This window comes from Sorex fumeus, unplaced genomic scaffold (genome assembly GCF_029834395.1).
Source record: "Sorex fumeus unplaced genomic scaffold, SorFum_2.1 ptg000187l, whole genome shotgun sequence".
Taxonomy (NCBI): domain Eukaryota; kingdom Metazoa; phylum Chordata; class Mammalia; order Eulipotyphla; family Soricidae; genus Sorex; species Sorex fumeus.
Genome location: NW_026606244.1, coordinates 308 through 20,312, shown reverse-complemented (window position 1 = coordinate 20,312; position 20,005 = coordinate 308). Strand labels below are relative to the sequence as shown.

Below are 20,005 nucleotides of genomic sequence, written 5' to 3'. Positions count from 1 at the left end.
CACAGTTGTGTGTATTGGTTGCTTCTTACTTTAAGACTATGTGGCGGGGCAGGAACACTAGGATGGGGAGGACCACTCCTGGCTCCATGCTTGCGGGGGACGGGGCTGGGGGCACATGTGTCCCTTCTTGAGGTCCTGGAGGTCACTCTGGGCAATGTCACTAAGGACACATAGTGGTGGGTGTCGAGCCTGGGGTTCACATGCGCAAAGTCTGAACCCCGAGACTTTGCGTACTGGGTCCCCCTCACAGTTGTTCTTTTATTATTTTTCTAAATTTACAAACCAATGGGGGCCCTTCCAGGGCTCAGCCTGGAAGTCGTGGGTGTGTGCGTGCGTGCATCATGCATGCGTGCGTACGTGTGTTGACTCCTGTGTTAAGTGTGTCCAGAGCTAGAGGAGAGCTAGTATCAGGAGCTTCCTTTTCTCAGTGGTCAGTGTAAGAACCCCTGGACTGGTTCTTTGGCGAGCTGTTCCCGGGGTTGCAAGGGTACCCCCCCCCCCCCCCCCCGGGAAGAGAGGTCTCTCCAGAAACCAGCCAGACAAGCATCTTGATTTTGAACTTTCTGCTTCTTGAACTGTGAGAAATAAAGACTCAACAGCCCATCCCCTGATGCGGCATCCCGGTGCTCATCTGGGTACCGAGAGTAGGAGGTGCTGTTGAAGCTGAATGCCCCAAATATGGACATGGGTTGATTTTGTGTGTGTGTTGGGGGGTGGGGGTTGAGGGAGGGTTGTTCCACACCCAGCTGTGCTCAGGGCTTCCTCCTGGCTCTGAACTCCTGGCAGAGGTCAGACAACCATTTGGGATGCCGGGGTTCGAACTCAGGTCAGCAGTGTGTAAGGCAAGCACTCTCCCCGCTAGACTATGGCTCAAGGCTGGGGCAGTAGAACAGGGAAACAGGCAAAGGCTGCACAGCCTTTAAGGTGAGTGCTCGGAAAAGCTGGGGTGGACTCCAAAAGCAGCCCTGTGGCTTAAGAGAGAAGCTGGTGAAGCAGCAACTGTTGGTTTCAGGAAGGCCTGGAGGACCTTTTGTGGTTTTGGAGGAAACAGAAGGGCCGAGGGAGAGCCCCTTGGGGTCGCAGATGAAGCCGTGGCCTGTGTCACCAGAAGTTGCAAGAGAGGCGGGTCCCTGTTCAAAGAGGCAGGTCCCTGTTACAAAGTGGCTAAAAAAACTCATCGGTCCCTGTTACAAGTGTGTCGGTGTCTTTGAATTCTCTGTTCCATATAAAGTCCATGTGGCAGTGAGGACCCTGAGAGTTAGCTGAGAGTTAGAGATTTTCCAGAACATGGACCCTGTGGCCCATTTTCCCTCCATTTGCCGCTTTGTAAAATGCCAGAAGAGCTCAAAGGTCTAGAAAATTCTGAGCCTCTCTCTGATGTGGGAAAAAAAAGACGCATGTTCTTTTTTTTTTTTCTTGCTGGGTCACACCCGGCGATGCACAGGGGTTACTCCTGGCTCTGCGCTCAGGAATGACTCCTGGCGGTGCTCAGGGGACCCTATGGGATGCTGGGAATTGAACCCGGGTCGGCCACGTGCAAGGCAAACGCCCTACCCGCTGTGCTATTGCTCCAGCCCCAAGACTCATGTTCTTGAGAGAATACCAGGGATGTGGTCATTTTCTGTGTTAGGAAAGAGAGGGCCCGAGTGGTTCACCTGCCGCTTCAGCAGAAGCTAGGAAGAGAAACACGGGTGAATCTGTCGAGCTGTCTGCCTGGACCACGGAGGCACCAGAGCACGGAGTACAGGAAGACTTTTGGGTCCCTGCAGATCTGCAGGACAGGACAGTCACACTCCTGATCGACTATCGCACGGATTTCCTGGGTCAAGTGCAAACGTACTCAGGGCTGGAGAGAGCGCAGTGGGTTAGGGCTCTTGCCTCGCACGCGGCCCATCCAGGTTCGATTCCCGGCACCCACAGGGCCCCCTGAGTACCGCCAAGAGGAATTCCTGAGCGCAGGGCCAGTAGTCAGCCCTGAGCATCGCCGAGTGTGGCCCCCAGACATCACCAAACAGAAACCAACACGGAAGAAAAGCACGAATATGAGCTAATGCTTTGAGAAAAGGGGTGAGTGGTTCTTCCGGAGATGCGGAAACCGTCTGAAGGACCCACGTCATTCCGGGCGTGGACTGTGCCAGCCCAGGGGGGGCAAGTCTGGCCGCTTGGTGCCAAGAGGGTGAAGCCTTCCTCTTGGTTCAGGGAGTCTGGCTCCAGAGCAGGTTTTCTGCCCCCAGAGGTGAGGCGGAAGCATTAGCTCAAGCACTTGATCTCTGGCTCTCAGAGGGCGTCCCGTCGTCCTCGCTAGATCTGAGACTTGCTTGGAATCTCTCACCCCTTTCTTCTTTGCTCCTTCTCCAGACTCTTGGACAGATGGCATCTCTGCTGTGTACCTGTGTTTTAGAAGCAGAAGACTTCATAGGTGGAGAGGCATTCCCCCAGGACATGTCTCAGGGATATCTGATTTGGATAACGGCTGAGACTTTGAAATGGGAATAGAAACCGTACCTGTTTAAGCAGGTACGCGCGGCTGCATGTAGTTGGCATGTGAGAAGGACAGACATGTGGGTGGGTCAAAGGATGCTAGCAGCTGAACCCTCTTGTACAGTTCCCCCACTTCCTTTCTGAAACCCTCCCCCAGTATAACGGTATAGGAAGCTCTTAAAAAGAGGTAATACAGAGGCCGGGGCCATAGGACAGCAGTGAGTAGGGCGCTTGCCTTGCATGCAACCGACCTGGTTTGGATCCCCAGCACCCCATGTGGACCCCTGGGCCCTGCCACAATTGATCCCCCCGAGTACAGAGCCAGGAGTAAGTCCTGCCCACCACTGGGTGTGGCTCCCAAACAAATAATATTTTTTAAAAAAAGGTAGCACAGGTTAAATGAGGTTCAAAGGGTGGGGTACCACCCAATGAGGTGTGTCCTTGTGAGAACAGGAAGAGCACAGAAATCTCAACTCCCTAGAGAATCAGTTAGACCCGAGAGAAAGCAGACAGGGAGGCCTAAGCAGACCCCAGCTACCTTCATCCTTTGGGATGATGGGAAAGAGTATCCTGAGGCTGGGGCCGGAGTGATAGCACAGCGGGGAGGGCGTTTGCCTTGCACGCAGCCGACCCAGGTTCGATCTCCGGCATCCAATAGGGTCCCCCAAGCACCGCCAGGAGTAATTCCTGAGTGCAAAGCCAGGAGTAACCCTTGAGCATTGTTGGGTGTGACCCGAAAAAAGAAAATAAAATAAAATAAATTGGCTTCTTTAAAAAAAATAGAGTATCCTGAGGTTTAAGCTGCTCTGTGGTATTTTGTGTTGGAGCCTCTGAATGCACGCACCCATATCAAAAGCCGTCACCTTTGATTTCTCCCACGGGTGCCGGATGCTGGGTGCCCCGTAGTAGTTCTAGCACACCCACCTGCCCATCATCTCCCCCATGCCCACGACCCTCAACTACTTCCAGCACCGTATCGAGCTGCGCAGAGATTTGAAGAGGCGCAGAGAAAGAAACAGACTCCCAGAGGCTCAACCCTGGCTTCCCAGAACGTGGCTTTGCCTGAAACCTTTGCCTGGAGACCTTGGTTCCGGCCCCGGGACTGCATTCTGATCATCCCTCTCTCGGGCATGGCGGACAAGACAGGCTGTCCTCTGCCAACTGTACACTCTCAGCTGGCAGCCAGAAGCTGGCAGCCCTAGCGCGTGTGACCTTGGACCAAGTAGAAACGCTTCGTGCCTGTCTGAGGGGGGCATCCGGGGCTGATGAGAAGCCTTGATGGGAGGGTTCACAGGGTAGGTGGCACTTACCCAGGGGGGACAGTAACCAAAGGGCAGGTCACACTTTCCCTGGATGGAGTGAGTTGGACTGAAACCCTCAGGACTTGCGAGGGCTTAATTTACTGCCGGACCACCGGCCTTTTGTTACCCTTCTTTTCTTGGAAGGAAAAAAAAATCTCTCTTGAAGTGAGCGCCCTGATTATGAACGCAGCTCAGGGCTCCCTCCTTTTTTTTCCTTTTTTTCCTCCTCCCTCCCAACCCGGGCTCCGAACCATCCCACATCCGGCCCTATAGGTTGCTGGCCCGTTTCCCCGACAGCCTGAGCCTGAGCTGCCTTCCTCCTCCTCCTCCTCCCCCTCCTCCTCCTCCTCCTTCTCCTCCTCCTCCTCGCTTCAAATGTCTTTTCCTCTGGGACGCCCGCTCCATACCACCACCCCCCTCCGCCACCTCCCGGCTCCCAGAAAACCACGCCAGAGCACTTAGCTCTTTGTGCCTGCCGCCGGCCTTAACTCTTTAGGGGACGAAGAAGGGAAGGTGGGGGTGGGGGGGGGGCGGAGGGTCCAATCTCCCGGGAGGCCCAGCTAAAGCGAGTGGCCTGAGGGTCATTCAAACGCTTCCGAGCCCTGAGTGCACGCCAGAGACGGCCCTCCCCGGGCTGCTGCGCGCAGAGGGGCAGGGATGGGTGGGGGCAGGGGAGAGGTGAGGAGGGGGGGGAGCGTTTGGACACCACCCCCCACCCCCCAGCTAGCCCTGACCCTTCCACCACCACCCCCTCGCCCCACCTCCCTCCGGCAGGCCCCGCCTGGGCCGCGCCCTCGCGAATCCGCGGAGCGTCCCGGACGCCGACGGGGCACCTGGGCCGGCCCCCCGGGGGGTGGGCGGTTTCCCCCGACGGGGGGTGGGTGGCGAGTGGAAGGGGGGGGGGTCCCTCGGGCTCCGCCCCCTCCCCAGCCCCTCCTCGCGGCGGCCGATCCCCGGCGGAGCGGAGGGCGGGGCGTTGGCGGTCGATGGCTGAAAACCGGGCCCGGCGGCGCGGGCCGAGCAGAGGGTGGGCGGCCGCGGGGCTGGCGTGGCCGCGAGCACGAGGGGCCGCTGCAGCATGCCCGGCGCGGCCGTGGGCGCCGCGCGCCTCTGCCTGCTGGCGCTGGCGCTGCCCGGCTGGATGGCCCGTAAGTGGCAACCGGGGAACTGGGGACGGCGGGGAACGGAGCTAGGGGAGGCCAGGGTGTTGGAGGGGGTCGTTGTGGATCTGTGGGAAGGCGCCCCCCTTGCCCTCAGCTCCCCCACCCCCGCCCCACCCGAGCTCCGTTTTCCCACGGCGCGCGCCCCGGGAGGGAGGGAGGCGGCGGAGGCGCCGTTTGATTTGCAGCCGGGGCTCCCGGGGCTCGGTCAGGCCGGGTCGGGTCGGGCCGGGCTGGGCTGGGCAGGGCAGGGACAGGGCTGGGCTGGGCTTTCCCCTTCTCCTTTCTCTCTTCCAGCGGCTGCCCGGGGCCCTCCAGGCTTTGTGTGTGCGCGTGCATGCGTGTGCATATGTGTGTGTGTGCGCGCGCATGCATGTGTGTTCCCACGATGCGCCCCCGTGGAGCCGGGGTGGCCTTCGGGGACTCCCGTTTCCCACTTCATTCACCTGGTGGCCCCCTCCTCCCTCTTTTTCCCTTCTCCCAAGAGATGAAGGTAAAAATCTATGAATAGGTTACCCTCCCTCAATCCTCCCAAGTCGGGTTTGTAACCTATTTTTATTTAAACACATTTTTTTTTTTCTATCAATGAAGACCGTTAACCAGTAAAGGCCAGGATGAATGGGTGGCCCGGAGCCTGTTGGGTTTTTTGGCTCTGGGTAAGACAGTGCTGCCCAAGGCGGAGAGCATTGGAAGGGCTGAGGCTCTAGGGAGGAGGGGGTTGTTGAAAAGTGGGCACTGGCCCAAGAGCCCCGGGGACCCTAAAATCTTAGCTAACCTTTTTTTTGCACTGTAGAATCATTGGCACCTCTGTCAGCCAGAAACCTGCATGCATGCTTGCAACTCAGCCCAGCTGCAGGCTGCACCGGGATACACAGTCCCCTCAAAAAAAAGTTGGTTTCCCTGAGGGAAACCCCCTTTCAACGACTCCCCTCCCTCTCCCTTTCCTATTGTTGAGGCTGGCTGGCTTGCTGTCTTCTGCCGTCATCAAACTCATTGTATCTCTTTAAGTAGTCTATGAAATACCACAAGCTTTTTGCTTTTGAAAAAAAAGAAAGTCCATTGCAAAGATTGTAAAAAGAAAACATTTTGCAGAGTTTTTTTTTTTTTTTTTGCAAAGACTCTAAAGGAATCCCATTCTCCAGAGCTGGGCCCTTGCCTGACCATAGGGTGGGGGGCGGGGAGAAGCTCCTATTAGCCTGAGGGGTGGCGCCGCCCTGGAGGCCTGAGCTGAAGGCTGGACTGGCCCCCCCCAGGAGGTGTTTTGCAGACTGTCATTGATCTGAAAGGGAAATTAGTGTCCTCAGACAGGGTTTGTCCTCACTGCTCTGACAGGACTTGGCCATCCCGGAGGTCATAGTTCTGGGAGACAGAAGCGCTGGGGCCTCTACAGAGCTCCATCCCAGGGCGGTCCCGTGAGTTTGGCTTGTCCTGGTCCACAGCCTGTTTTGTGTGTGTGGGGCTGACCGCAGCAAAGGCCTCCAAAAGAGCCCTCCATTGCCCCTGGGGATGCCCCAGGGCCCAGACCCCTGCCTCCAGTTTGTCTGCAGGACTGGGGAAGGGAGAGCTGGGTGATGGAGTCAGAGGAGGAGGAGGAGGAGGTACCCTGTGGGGGGTGGGGGGCAGCTGGGAGGAGAGGGCGGGATGCTGGCTGGCTTGGAGGCTCCAGTCATCCCGGAGATGGGCAGCAGGGCCATTGTCTTCACTCGGTGGGAACAATACCCAGGGCTGGACGTCCAGGGTAGACCCAGAGCCCCCCCACCCTTCATTCCTCTCCCCTGATGTCATTCTCGCTGGAGCCCATTCTCTCTCTCTCTCTCTCTCTCTCTCCCCCTCTCTCTCTCTCCCTCTCCCCACCCCATCTGCCTTCCTGCTCCCACTCTGCCCCCCCCACCCCAGCTTCAAACGGAGCAGCATCCTGGTGGGTAAAAGACAGACCCCAGAGCTGGAGCAGTAGCACAGCGGGGAGGGCCTTTGCCTTGCATGCGGCTGACTTGGGTTCGATTCCCAGCATCCCATAGGGTCCCCTGAGCACCGCCAGGAGTCATTCCTGAGTGTAGAGCCAGAAATAACCCCTGTGCATTGCTGGGTGTGACCCAAAAAGCAAAATAAATAAAGACACACACACACACACACACACCCCCGGACCTTGGAGCCATAGCATGACGGCCAGGACGCTTGCCTTGTGTGCAGCTAACCCAGGTTCGATTCTCCTGAGTGCCATCAGGAGTGATCCCTGACTTCAGAGGCAGGAATAAGCCCCAAGCATCACCCCAAACAAAACAGAAAAGACAAGGCAGTGGGGTGGGGGGGCTGGAGTGATAGTGTACAGCAGGGAAGGTGTTTGCCTTACAGGCCAACCCAGGTTCTATTCCCAGCATCCCATAGGGTCCCCCAGGCACTGCCAGGAGTAATTCCTGAGTGCAGAACCAGGAAGAACCCCTGTGCATCACTGGTGTGACCCAAAAAGAAAAAAAAAAAGACAACCGGATTGCATAGCGCTGGGGCTCAGCCCTCCACGTGCTCTTCTAATAAAACCCAAACACCCAGCCCGGCCTCTGCCACCCGCACCCCTCAGGAAGGGCCATCGCTGGCCCCCCACTGCCCCTGTCCTTCGCAGGTCTCCATTAATACCCCCTTGGTTCACACACTCCCAACCAGCCCTTATTCCCCATCTCTTTTGCATCCCTTGGCCGGTCCTGGCATCTTTTTTTTGGTGGGGGGGTCACACCCAGTGATGCTCAGCGGTTCCTCCTGGCTCATGCACTCAGGAATGACTCCTGGCGGTCCTCGGGGAACCCTATGGGATGCTGGGAATCGAACCCAGGTCAGTCAGGCTTAAGGCAAACACCCTCCCCGCTGTGCTATCTCTTCAGCCCCTTGGCGTCTTCTTGTCCACCTCCCAGATCCCAGGAAGGCGACTTGCAGAGGGCTTTTAGGGAGCCCTCATTGGCCTGGTCCCCCAGTTATTCCTTCGGGATGGGTTGGGTGGTCCCAGGATCAGGGGGTCTGGGATGCCGCCTTGCAGCCTCTGCACTCTCGTCCCCGCAGGAGGAAGTGAGGAAGGAGGAACCCTGCACCGGCGGCACGAGCTGGTCATACCTCAGTGGACGCCTGTGGAGCCCGAGGGCCTTGTGAGAGAGAAGGTAAGATTAGGCATCCCTTGGTCTGTCTCAGAATGGGAGCCGTGGGCATCCTCCTGTGAAGTATGAGACAACCCCTGCACCCCCACCTGAGAACCACCTCCTTTCCTTTGGTGGGGTGAGGAGAGGGAGATGTGTGTCTGGCCTCCCCTGCCCTCTCTGTTCTGGTTTGGGAAACTCCCTACCACACACAGACACACACACCCTTAGGGCTGCGCCATCCCTCGGTGACAGACACTTATGCCCATTCAAGGGAAGGAAATCCGCCCACATGCCAGGGCGACTGAGCACAGACCCAGACACTTAGGCCACTGCAGCTGTTGCCACCTGTCTGCTCGGCGCTGCCCGAGAGAACGTTCTGGGGGAGCCGTTGGCTGGCCCTGGGGCTGGCTTTGAACTGGAGGCAGGAAGGGATTTGAGATGAGGCTGAGGGCCAGAGCAATATGCCTTGCATGCAGCCCACCTGTGTTCAGTCCCCGGCATCCCAGAAGAGGTCCCCAAGCACCGCCAGGAGTGATCCTTCTGCGCAGAGCCAGGAGGAAACCCTAAACACTGCTCTCTGTGTGTGTGTGTGTGTGTGTGTGTGTGTGTGTGTGTGTGTGTGTGTGTATCTGTGTCCCAAAAGAGACCAAAAAAAAAAAAAAGATCCAGCCATCTCCCAGGGGTCCTGGGCTACAAGGACACGTGTCTTTATGCTCCTGGTCCTCCTAGTTCTAAAGGGACACGAGAGAGCCAGGAAGGAAGGACCGAGGACTGGGTGTGAGGCCACAGCTTGGGAACGGACTTGGGGTTCCTCATCTGTGAACGGACTTGGGGCTGATGAGCCAGAAAGATAGCACAGTGTGGGTGGGTGGGGACGAGGGTGAGTCACCCGTTAAAGCTCTTGCCCTGCATGTGGCCAACCCAGTTCAATCCCTGGCATCCCAATAGGGTCCCTGGCGCACCACCCAAAGTGACCCCGAGCACAGAATCAGGAGTAAGCCCTGAGCACCACGGGTGTGGCCTGGAGAGTGGCCTGGTCCTCTCCTCCAACGAAAACAGATGAAAAAGGCTTCTAAGACGGGCTGAGCGGGAGGAAGAAGAAAGAGGGCTGCAGCGCAGGTCTCTCTAGACCAGGGCCCTGGGGTTCCGACCAGACACTCAGACACTCAGCTGGCCGCCCCGAAGAGCAGACGTCTCCGTGGGCTTCCAGACCTGTGTGTGTTTGGGGAGTCTGGAGCTGTGATTGCAGAGAAATAACCTGGCATTTCTAGCAGCCCCGGTGAGGACCAGTCAGCAGCACCCCACAGGGTTTTTTGTTTTGTTTTTCTTTTCAGTCAAGAACAGTGAGAAATGGGCCTGGACCGATAGCACAGGGAGGGCATTTGCCTTGCAGCTGGCCGACCCAGGTCCAATTCCCAGTATCCCATAGGGTCCCCAGAGCACCTCCGGGAGTAATTCCTGAGTGCAGAGCCAGGAGTAACCCCTGTACTTCACCGGTTGTGACCAAAAAAGCGAAAGAAAGAAAGAAAGAAAGAAAGAAAGAAAGAAAGAGCAGTGAGAAATGAGAAAAAGACAAAAGAAAAGTTCACCCAAGATCCCAGGGATGACGGCCCAGGCCCGGAACTCGATCCATCAGAAAGCAGGAGGGGCAGTAAATAACTCCAGGAAGTCTAGACAGATGAATGGAACGCCATACTCTGGCGGGTTATTTTTAAAAGCAGAGCTCAGGCCGGTCCATCCTCTCCCCCGGCCCCCTGCGCTGTGGCTCTGGGCCTTTTTATAGAGGCGGCTCTGTCCGCTCCAGATGTGGGGGGTGCATTGCATCCTCAGGAAAGGCCCGAGAAACAAATGGCCCTCCAGATCCTGCCTTTGTTCCCCGCCGCCGTCTGCCCAGCAGACGGTCGGTCAGTCGGTCGTGGTGTTTGGCAGTGGCTTGGCGCAGTATCTGGCACCAGAACTGTTTGGTGAATGAAAGAGTGAATGACTGGTGGGTGCCGGAGGGAGGGGGGCTGGGGGGAGGGAGTCATAGCACAGCGGGGAGGGCGCTTGCTTTACACGTGGCCAACCCCTAGCAACCCAGAGGGTCTCCCGAACCCTGCCAGGAGGAAGCCCTGAGCACTGCTGGGTGTGACAAAAAAAAATGAAAGGCTATTTGTTTTTTTTGGGGGGGGTTTGCTCCATTTTTTAAAAAATTTTTATTAGTGAAACGCTACGAGGTACAGTTGTAGACTTATAAATTTTTGTGCTTGGGTTTCAATTATACGATGATCGAGTACCCATCCCTCCACCAGTGATGAAAGGCTATCTGAGAGCAAGTAGAGACAGGGTTGGAGTGTGGAGGGGAGGGGTTTGGGGGTGGGTCCCACTCCAGCTGTATTATTCACTCATCCATCTCACGTTCTTGAATCTTCGCTGAAGATGCGATATTATGTCCACCCAGAGGAAAGGGGGGAGGATTTCCAGAACCGTCTGCGCTGAAGGTGTCTTTCATCCAGCCCCAAATCGAAAGGGGGTTTTAGCCCATGCCTGGGGGGGGGGATGTGGGGGCATTGGGTCAGCTTCCAACCTTTTCCAACCGTTTCCAACCTTCTCTCAGGGCTATAAGGAAAGATAATAAGCCACTGGGCAAAGGTGGATGGGAGCCCGCTGGCCCCAGCAGTGCTAACTCATGTTTGACTTGACGTGTCCTCTGGGAGCTGGCAACACCGTTGTTTAAAATATCAAATATCGGTGTCTGAGCATCTTCCAGGCTGGGGGAGGGAATATTTTTGGAAGACACACGTAAAAATAAATATGAATCGCCATGGCCAAGCCTGTGTGTCCTCGCGCGGCAGAGGTGACCGTGCTTTGATTCCAGCCAACTTCACTTTATTATTATTATTACAATTACAATTATTATTATTATTATATTATTAGACATTTGCCTTGCACGCGGCTGACCCGGGTTCGATTCCTCCACCCCTCTCGGAGAGTCTGGAAAGCTACCGAGAGTATCTCGCCCACACGGCAGAGCCTGGCAAGCTACCCGTGGTGTATTCGATATGCCAAACACAGTAACAAGTCTCACAATGGAGACGTTACTGGTGCCCGCTCGAGCAAATCTATTAAGAACGGGAGGACCGTGACCGTGACCATGATTATTATTTACCCGGCCCCCAGAATGTCATTCCTGTCTTGGAGGAGGGAATTGCTCCCCACCCCCGCCCCCTCCTCACCTGGGACCGAGGCTTTGGTGCTCACAGTCCTTGGCAGAGCCTTCACTGTGGACCTGTGCTAGAGTAGGTGACAGGGGACCAAGGGGCAAAAGCAGGTGGCGATGGCCGAGCTGAACTGGGCATCCGAAACAGAAGTGAACCCCGCAGTGAAAGTTGTTGGGCAAACTTCCGCTTGCCAAATGCAGGCAAACAGCGTTTTAAAAAATGTTCTCTCTCTCTCTCTCTCTCTCTTTTTTTTTTTTTGGTAAAGAGAAGTAGAGGGGATAAATTAGCCAAAGATAGCAAAGGACAGAGTTGCCCAAGAATCCGGGGCAGGGACATCCAGCTCTCCCCACCCCTACCCCCACCCCTGGGCTGCCTGACAGCACCCTGACTGGAACTGGGGTTCAGAGTGAAGTGGCGCATGGGGGAGTAGAGTTTGCTTGGCAGAGGCTGCCATGCGGGGGGGGGGGGGGGGGGGGGAGGGGCGGGCTGAGCCGGGAACCTTCTCCCTCAGAGCATGTGTCCCCCCCCCCCCCCCCCCCCCCCCCGGCCTAACCTGGCTCAGAGGTCAAGCTGGAGGTGGGTCTGAAGCTTGGTTCCAATGCGGAGTCTGAGAACCGAAAGGGACCCCCAGTGGGGCTGGAGCGATAGCACAGTGGGTAGGGCGTTTGCCTTGTGTGCGACCAACTGGGGTTGGATCTCCAGCATCCCATAGGGTCCCCTCAGAGACAGCTAGGAGTAATTCCTGAATGCATGAGCCAGGAGTAACCCCTGAGCATCGCCTGAGCCAGGAGTAACCCCTGAGCATCGCCTGAGCCAGGAGTAACCCCTGAGCATCGCCGGTGTGACCCAATAAGCAAAAAAAAAGAAGAAAGGAAGGAAGGAAGGAAGGCAGGAAGGAAGGCAGGGAGGGAGGGAGGGAGGGAGGGAGGGAGGGAGGAAGGAAGGAAGGAAGGAAGGAACGAAGGGAGGGAGGAAGGAAGGAAGGAAGGAAGGAACGAAGGGAGGGAGGCAGGGAGGGAGGGAGAAAAGAAGGAAGGAAGGAGGAAGGAAGGAAGGAAGGAAGGAAGGAAGGAAGAAAGAAGAAGAAAAACAGAGAAAGAAAGAATGAAAAGGAAGGAAGAAAGGAAAGAAAGAAGGAAAGGAAAGAAAGGAAGAAGGAAAGAAGAAAGAAAGGAAGTAGAAAGAAAGAGAAAGAAAGAAAGAATGAGAAAGAGGGAGAAAAGAGAAAGAAAAAGGAAGGAAGGAAGGAAGGAAGGAAGGAAGGAAAAAGGAAGGAAGGAGAAAGAAAAAGAAAAAGAAAAAGAAAGAAAAGAAAAAAGGAAGGAAAGAGAAAGAAAGAATGAAAGGAAGGAAGAAGAAAAGAAAGAAAGAGAGAGAGAAAGAAAGAAAGAAAGAAAGAAAGGAAGGAAGAAAGAAAGGGCCCCCAGAGAATCTCTCAAAACCTCGGGCCCCACCAGAAGGCCGGGGCTGCTGAACCTCCCTGCTTTGAATATTTTCAGTGTGGAAATACCCTGTCTTAGAGCCTCAGACCTTCCTTCAGAAAAACCAAGTCAGCCGCCCCACATTGCCTGGCGGAAGCATGAGAGTTGGGGAAGATTTGCATTTTTAATCTCCTTGCAGTTTCTCACACCAAGAAGGTTTAAAAAAAAATTAGAGGGGCTGGAGCAATAGCACAGCAAGGAGGATGTTTGCCTTGTACACGGCCGACCCGGGTTTGATTTTCATCATCTCATGGGATCCCCAGAGCACCGCCAGGAGTAATTCCTGAGTGCAGAGCCAGGAGTAACCTCTGTGCATCACCGGGTGTGACCTCCTCCAAAAAAAAAGCATCACTGTCACTGTCACTGTCATCCCTTTGTTCTTCGATTTACTCGAGCAGGCACCAATGATGTCTCTTTTCTTCCCAGCCTGAGGGTTTCTCAGCCTCTCCTTACTCATCTTTCCCAATGATTGGAGGCCCTTTCAGGGTCCCTTAACCCCCACCAGGGGTAACCCCTGAGCATGACCTAGTGTGGCCCCAAACAAAAAAAGTACATTAAAATGTCCAATGGCCAGAGCCATAGGACAGGGCGTAGAGCATTTGCCTTGCATGTGGCTGATCCAGGTTCTATCCCTGGCATAGATTCCCCTGAGCACAGAACCAGAGGTAACCCCTGAGCACCGCTGGGTATGGCTCAAAAACAAAATTAATATCATGTACATTATCGGGTCTGAGCAAGCAAGGCATTTGCCTGACACACTCAAATTGAACCCCTGGCACCCCATGTGGTCCCCTCCCCCCACCAGGAGTGATCCTTTTATGTATTGAGCCTTTTTGTTTAACAGTTTTGCAAAAAAAAATTGATAAGTTAATTCATTGTTTTCATGATTGCCTGGGGGAGGGGCAGGGTGTGTGTATGTGTGGGGTTGATGGTTCTGACCTCTTGAGTTTGAGCATTTAGGTTATATTCCTTCACTCATATTTGCAAGAAATGTGCATCCTCTTACACAGAATGCCCACCCACCCCTCGTGCTTCCCATTTGCTCCTTACAGGGTCTAATTTTACTGGCCTGGGCGGGTCTGCATAACTTTTTTTTTTTTTTTTGCTTTTGGGTCACACCCAGCTGATGCTCAGGGGTTACTCCTGGCTTTGCACTCAGGAATCACTCCTGGCAGTGCTTGGGAGACCATATGGGATGCTGGGAATCGAACCCGTGTCGGCCGCGTGCAAGGCAAACACCCTACCAGCTGTGTTATTGCTCCAGCCCCATGCATAACTTCTAAACTCTCCTGCACACCTTCAGATCACTTTCTCAGTGGGGAAGCGTGAGTGTGTCTATTTCCCAACATGTTCCCCTGCATAGCGGACTGAGGTTTTAAAAGTTCTTGTGGCATGATTCTTCTTCTTATATTTTGTTGTTGTTTGGTTTGGTGGTGTTGGTGTCGGTGGTAGAGGTGGTGGTGGGGGGCGGGTAAGGAATCTTATTTCAAAGAATTTGTGTTGTTATTGTTGCAAGGGAGTGCAGGTTTTTCTTTATGTTGACAGATAGGTTATCTTCAGTGATCTGGGCTACAGGGCTGCTTGGGACTTCAGGCAGTTTTTTTTTCCTGGTGTGTGTGTGTGTGTGTGTGTGTGTGTGTGTGTGTGTGCATGTTTGTCTGTCTCTGCGTCTGTTTGGGGAGCTGTAAATCCCCAGCTGGGGCTGCTTCTAGCAGGGGTCCCTGTGATGATTGGGCACATCCAAACTGAGAGACCCAAGAAACCCCTAAGACCCCTCAGCAAAGAGGCTTCCCCTGGGTTTGGGACCCGGAGCCGGCTTGTGCGTGGCGCTGGCTTGCCTTCTCCACGCTTCTTCTCCACAGGCATCTCCCCCACGATATCCCAGGACTCCGAACCCAGGCTGGGCGGGGGAGGGGTGGGGGGAACATACCCTGGGGGGGTGTCTCACAGCTGGGGTCCAGATTTGACTGCTCAGGCACCGCTGGGCGGGGAGACAATTTTCCCATCTCCGTGCTTCATGTGTAAGAGTCCCTCCAACAACACCCCCCTCCTTGGGGGAGGGAGAGAAGCGGGTCCTCGGGTCAGATGTCCTCTGAGGTGTGTGTGTGTGGGGGGTGCTGTGGCTGTTTCCTGAGCCCCTCTTGCCCCTTCCTGGGGGCCGCTGACCCACCTGTCTGTCGCTTTCAGCATCCACGCCGTGCCGAGCTCAGGGTGAAGGCCGAGGGCCAGGAGCTGGTCTTGGATCTGGAGAAGAATGAGTAAGTGCTTCCCCCGCCCCCTCCCCCACCCCAACGTCCGTCTGGAACCCGGGGCAGAACGCAGGTGCCTGTGGATTGGAAGAAAGCCCGGAGGCTGGGAGTTAGTGACCTCCCGGGCCTTGCTGAACTTGGTGCCTGGGGCTACCAAGGCTTTGCCTCAAGACCTCCGGGGGTTCCCTTGCAGGCCCACGTGTGTGTGTGTGTGTGTGTGTGTGTGTGTGTGTGTGTGTGTGTTGTGAGGGAGAGACAGAGAGCAAGAGAGAGAGAGAGAATGAGAGAGACAGAGAGCGAGAGACAGAGAGAGAGTGAGAGACAGAGACAGAGCGAGAGAGAGCGAGAGACAGAGACAGCAAGAAAGCAAGAGCGAGTGAGAGCAAGAGAGCGAAAGAGAGGGCAAGAGAGAGCAAGTGAGAGAGTGAGAGAGAGAGAGAGAGAGAGAGAGAGAGCTGCAGGGCCTTAGCCATCCCCAGCACGGTGCATGGCAGGAAGTGAGGGAGAAGAAAACAGCCGTTCTGGGACTTGTCCTGGGACTTGGCGCCTCTGGCCGCTCCATCTGTTTGGGGTCAGCGGCCACTGAGTTGCTGCCCATCCGTCCAGCCGGGCCTGCTTGTCAGCGGCTCCCCAGCCGCCTCCGAACCTCCTTCTCCTCTCTGGGTCCGCGGCAGCAGCTGACACGGAGCCCTTCCTCCCGACAGCGGCTCCTTAAATGGTGGGGAGCCCTGCGGGGCTGGTCCTTACAGCCATCCCACTTTCCCTCCACCACACAGTCCTTGCAGGGCTTGGCGGGCTGCCGGCCCACCCCCAGCCCCACCCCCCACTCTCGCCAGCCCCCTGGAAGCAGATGAGTAATCAGGCACATCGGCTGCCAAGAAAGGGATGGAGAGGGACCTTCTTGCGGCCAGAAGGGGGAGGGGTGGGGGGGGATGGCCGCCCGGCTGCGGTGGGGGGAGGGGCGGAGGTGTGGGGGTTGGGGAGAGCGAGCGTATGAATGATTCCAAATTTGGGCTTTGGGGACACTGCAAAGCAGGGTGAGCTGCCAGAGAGGAGCACCCGGCAGCCGCCTCCCCCCACTTCCCTCTGTGTGCAGAGCCAGAAAGGTGGGCTGGTGGTCATCGTGGATTCCTGCCCCCCCCACTGGCCATGTCCCTGCCCCGTCTCCTGGGTCCTGCAGGGAAGCCCCCCCAGCCCCCCCCCCCCCGTTGGGATCTGCTCCCTTTTACCTGTGACTGCGGCCCTCTGGCCTGTGCTCTGAGGGGGGGCTGTGCTCTGAGGCAGAGACCAACGTGGAGGGGGGTGGGCCAGCCGTGCGGGAGTCCAGGGCTGGTACCCTTGCCCCCTTCCCTCCCGTCTCAGGGAGAACCTCTGCGGGCAAAAGTAGCACTGCACTCGAGCACTGTCCTCCCGTTGTTCATCAATTTGCTCGAGCGGGCACCAGTAACTTCTCCATCCTGAGACTTGTTGCTGTGTTTGGCATATGGAATACGCCACAGGGAGCTTGCCAGGCTCTGCCGAGCGGGAGAAATATTCTCGGTAGCTTGCCGGGCTCTCCGAGAGGGGCGGAGGAATCTAACCCGGGTTGGCAGGCTGGCTGTGTGCAAAGCAAACGCCCTACCGCTGTGCTGTCGCTCCAGCGGGCAAAAAGCAAGGCCCCGAAAACAGAGCAGCCCTGCGGGTCTGCGCCTCACCGGGCAGAGAGTGACAGACCCTGGTGGAAGGTCACGCTGCAGGCGGAGAGAGGTGAGGCTTGCGCCCTCAGCCCCAGAAACCCAGTTCCCGCTTCTGCTGCTGCTGCCTGGGCCAAGTTGTCATGTCTTTGGAGCTGAGGCTCCCTTGTCTCTCCGCCCTGCCCTGGTGTCCTCACGCCTGGACTGGATTTGCTGCCAGGCCTCTGGGCAGCGACGGGCACGGCTGCAGGTGGCAGGCAGAAGGCAGGAGACTGCACAGGGTTGGAAGCGGCGGGGTCACGTGCTGTGAGTGACCTCACCAGGTGTTCTGGGGATGGCTCCGGGTTCATTTTTAACCCTGCCGGGACTTTGTTGTTTCCAGGTGTTGTGTTGGCCAGTGAAATTCCCCCCAGGTGTGCACACGACCAGCCGTGTGTGTATGTGTGTGTGTGTGCGTGCACATGTGTGTGTCTGTGCATGTGTGCGCACGTGTGTCTCTGTGTCTGTACATGTGTGTGTATGTCTGCATGTGTGTACGTGTGTATCTGCGTGTGCGCATGTGTGTATCTGCACATGTGTGTGCATGTGAGAGTGTGTGTGTCTGTGTGTATATGCACATGTGTCTGTACACATGTGCGTATATATGCATATGTGTGTCTGCGTGTGTGCATGTGTCTCTGTACATGTTTGTATGTATGTCCGCACATGTGTGCGCGCACATGTGCATATGTGTGTATCTGCGTGCGTGCATGTCTGTATCTGCACACATGTGTGCACTCGTGTCTGCTTGTGTATGCACGTGTGTCTGTACACATGTGTGTATATATGCACATGTGTGTCTACGTGTGTGTGAATGTGTGTCTCTGTGTGTCTGTACATGTGTGTATGTCTGCATGTATGTGCACATGTGTTTCTGCATGGGGCGCCGTATGTTGGGGGGCGTGGTTGGCAGAGATGGGAGGGCACCCTCCCTGGCCCATGTGCTGTTGTTCGGCACTGCCCGCGCGTGGCGCTCCGGCACTCGGCCCCAGGAACGGCGCCAGGGCGCCAGGCAGGCGCGTACAGAGCTTGGCAGGTGTTGGCAGGAGAACGGGGCTTGCGGTTGGTGCCCGAGGCAGGGTAAACAGACAGACACTGGGGAGTTGGGCCAGGCACGTGGCAGGCCTGCCCTGGAGCACGACTTCTCACCTGCTCATGGGCCCTTTCCCCGCTGCCTTGAGCGGAGAAAAGAAGTTTCCATCTGGGCTGGGGAAAAGGCCTGTTCTCCCTGGAGACCAACAGCAAACGGCCCCCACCGCCTGGGGGTGGGCTGAGGATGGTGGGACATCTCTGGAAATCAGGGATGGAGACCCCTGGGTTCAGAGCCACCCTTTAGCCCACGAAAGTAGGATCAGGGGATGGAGCAATAGTATAACATGGAGGGCGTTTGCCTGGCACACAGCCCAACCTGGGTTCGATCCCCGGCATCCCATAGGGTCCCCGGAGCTCTGCCAGGGGTAATTCCTGAGTGCAGAGTCAGGAGTATGGCCAGAACAAGAACAACAAAAATAGCAGAAGGAGGGGTGGGAGGGAGGGAGGGAGGGAGGGAGGGAGGAAGGAAGGAAGGAAGGAAGGAAGGAAGGAAGGATGGAGAGAGGGAGGGAAGGAAGGCGTGAGGGAGGGAGGGAGGGAGGGAGGGAGCAGGAAGAGATGATGGGGGGGGGGAGACTGCTGCTTCTTCCTCCGTAGCAGGGAGACCCAAGGACCAGGATTTTTTTTCCCTCTTTCCCCTGGGTTTTGGGGACCATCCCTGCAGTTCAGAAACAGGAGTTGACAAAAGCATGTTGGCTCGGCTTGGCTGGATGCAGACCCTGCTGTGGGCAGGCCTGGGGTGGGGGTTGGGGGGAGTATATCTGGGGGGAACTAGGGCCACACTCCAGGGGAGCGCGGTGGTGGGGGCAGCAGAGGTCTGGGCAGGACCAGCATCTGTCGCTCAGTGCCTCCAGGAGATCTGTGAGGGCAGAAGCCATAACACAGCGAATACGAAACTTGCCTTGCACGCGGCCAGTCTGGGTTTATCCCCGGCATCCCACAGCGTCCTCCGACCCCACCAGGAGTATCCTGAACTCAGAGCCAGGATTCAGCCCTGCCACCAGGGGGAAAAAAAAACACAACAACATAAAAAAAAAAACGCCCAAACTGGGAGCCTGTGTGACCAGGGCGAGATGGGGTGCAGTGGGCGGATGTCGCCACCCACCCCCTTTCTTCGCGGGTTAGAAGTAACCGTTGGTTTGCTTCTTATCTCTGGTGAAGGTCCCACCTCGCCACTGCCCCTCGTCAGGGGCTCTGTTGTTGATTTGTGGGCAGAAGCCCGTTTTCCCAAGTCAAGGAGGAGCTCAAGGGGGTGCTTAGGTGATTCTGGGGGTCAGTGAAGAAACTGCCCTTCAGTGACTTGCTCCCATGCACACGTACACACACACAAGCACGTGCACACAGGCACACACACATGTACACACACACAGGCACATACACACGCACACACACTCCTGGCTGCACACGGGGATCACATTTCACAAGGCTGCAGAAATCAGGGGAGCGCTTTGGTTTTCCTTTTCTTTTTCTTTCTTTTTTTTTCCCTCCCTCTTAGGAAAAAGAAGTACTTGGCACAATCTGGGGAATCCGAAATGGGTTTTTTAAATTTTTTTCTTCCCAAACTCAGCATGCAGCTGGGGCTCCCCCTTCTCGCTGCTGAGGCTGGAGCGGGGCCGAGGACGCAGTGGGAGCTTGGCTGGGGAACTGCAGGAGTGGCTGAGAACCAACACAAGTGTGTGAAGTTCCCGCGAGCGTTCTCCCAGGGATGCAGAACCCCGTGGTGTCCGAGGCGGAGAAAGGAGCAGCCCAGTCTCTCTCATTTTCTTTTTTTTTTTTCTTTTTTTTCTTTTTGGGTCACACCCGGCGATGCTCAGAGGTTCCTCCTGGCTCATGCACTCAGGAATTACTCCTAAGCGGTGCTCGGGGGACCCTATGGGATACTGGGAGTCGAACCCAGGTTGTTGACTGTGTGCAAGGCAAGAGCTCTCCCCGCTATGCTGTCACTCCAGCCCCTGTCCCTCTCATTTTCTAGTTATAGCCCCCCCCCGCCCCGTCACAGCCGTGCACATTATGTGGCCTCTGCAGTAGCCATGTGAGCTGCACATCTAAACTCCTGGCGGGGTTCCTTCGTGGTACAGGGGACCAGTCTGGGGTCAGCTGCCTGCCAGGGAAGTACCATAGTCTCTGGACTATCTCTCTGACCTCAAGTCTGCCTTTTCAATGGCCGGATACCATCCCTGCTGCCTCTGCGCATATGTAAACGTTTA

At 56.3% G+C, this 20,005-nt stretch overlaps 1 protein-coding gene across 1 annotated transcript; it reads left to right on the top strand.

Moving 5' to 3' along the window:
• The first annotated feature begins 4,687 nt into the window (after window positions 1-4,687).
• LOC130017297 (disintegrin and metalloproteinase domain-containing protein 19-like) lies at window positions 4,688-15,007 on the top strand. The gene is made up of 3 exons (XM_056107983.1): window positions 4,688-4,930; window positions 7,991-8,085; window positions 14,933-15,007. The coding sequence occupies exons 1-3, from the start codon at window positions 4,861-4,863 to the stop codon at window positions 15,005-15,007; spliced, it is 240 nt and encodes a 79-aa protein (XP_055963958.1). The 5' UTR covers window positions 4,688-4,860.
• The last annotated feature ends 4,998 nt before the right edge of the window (window positions 15,008-20,005 follow it).

Excerpts from the sequence above, each read along its gene's own strand:
- LOC130017297 (XM_056107983.1), top strand. The coding sequence starts at position 4,861 with ATGCCCGGCGCGGCCGTGGGCGCCGCGCGCCTCTGCCTGCTGGCGCTG. Across the intron at positions 4,931-7,990 it reads GCTGCCCGGCTGGATGGCCC|GAGGAAGTGAGGAAGGAGGA; the intron begins GTAAGTGGCAAC and ends TCGTCCCCGCAG. Across the intron at positions 8,086-14,932 it reads AGGGCCTTGTGAGAGAGAAG|CATCCACGCCGTGCCGAGCT; the intron begins GTAAGATTAGGC and ends TGTCGCTTTCAG.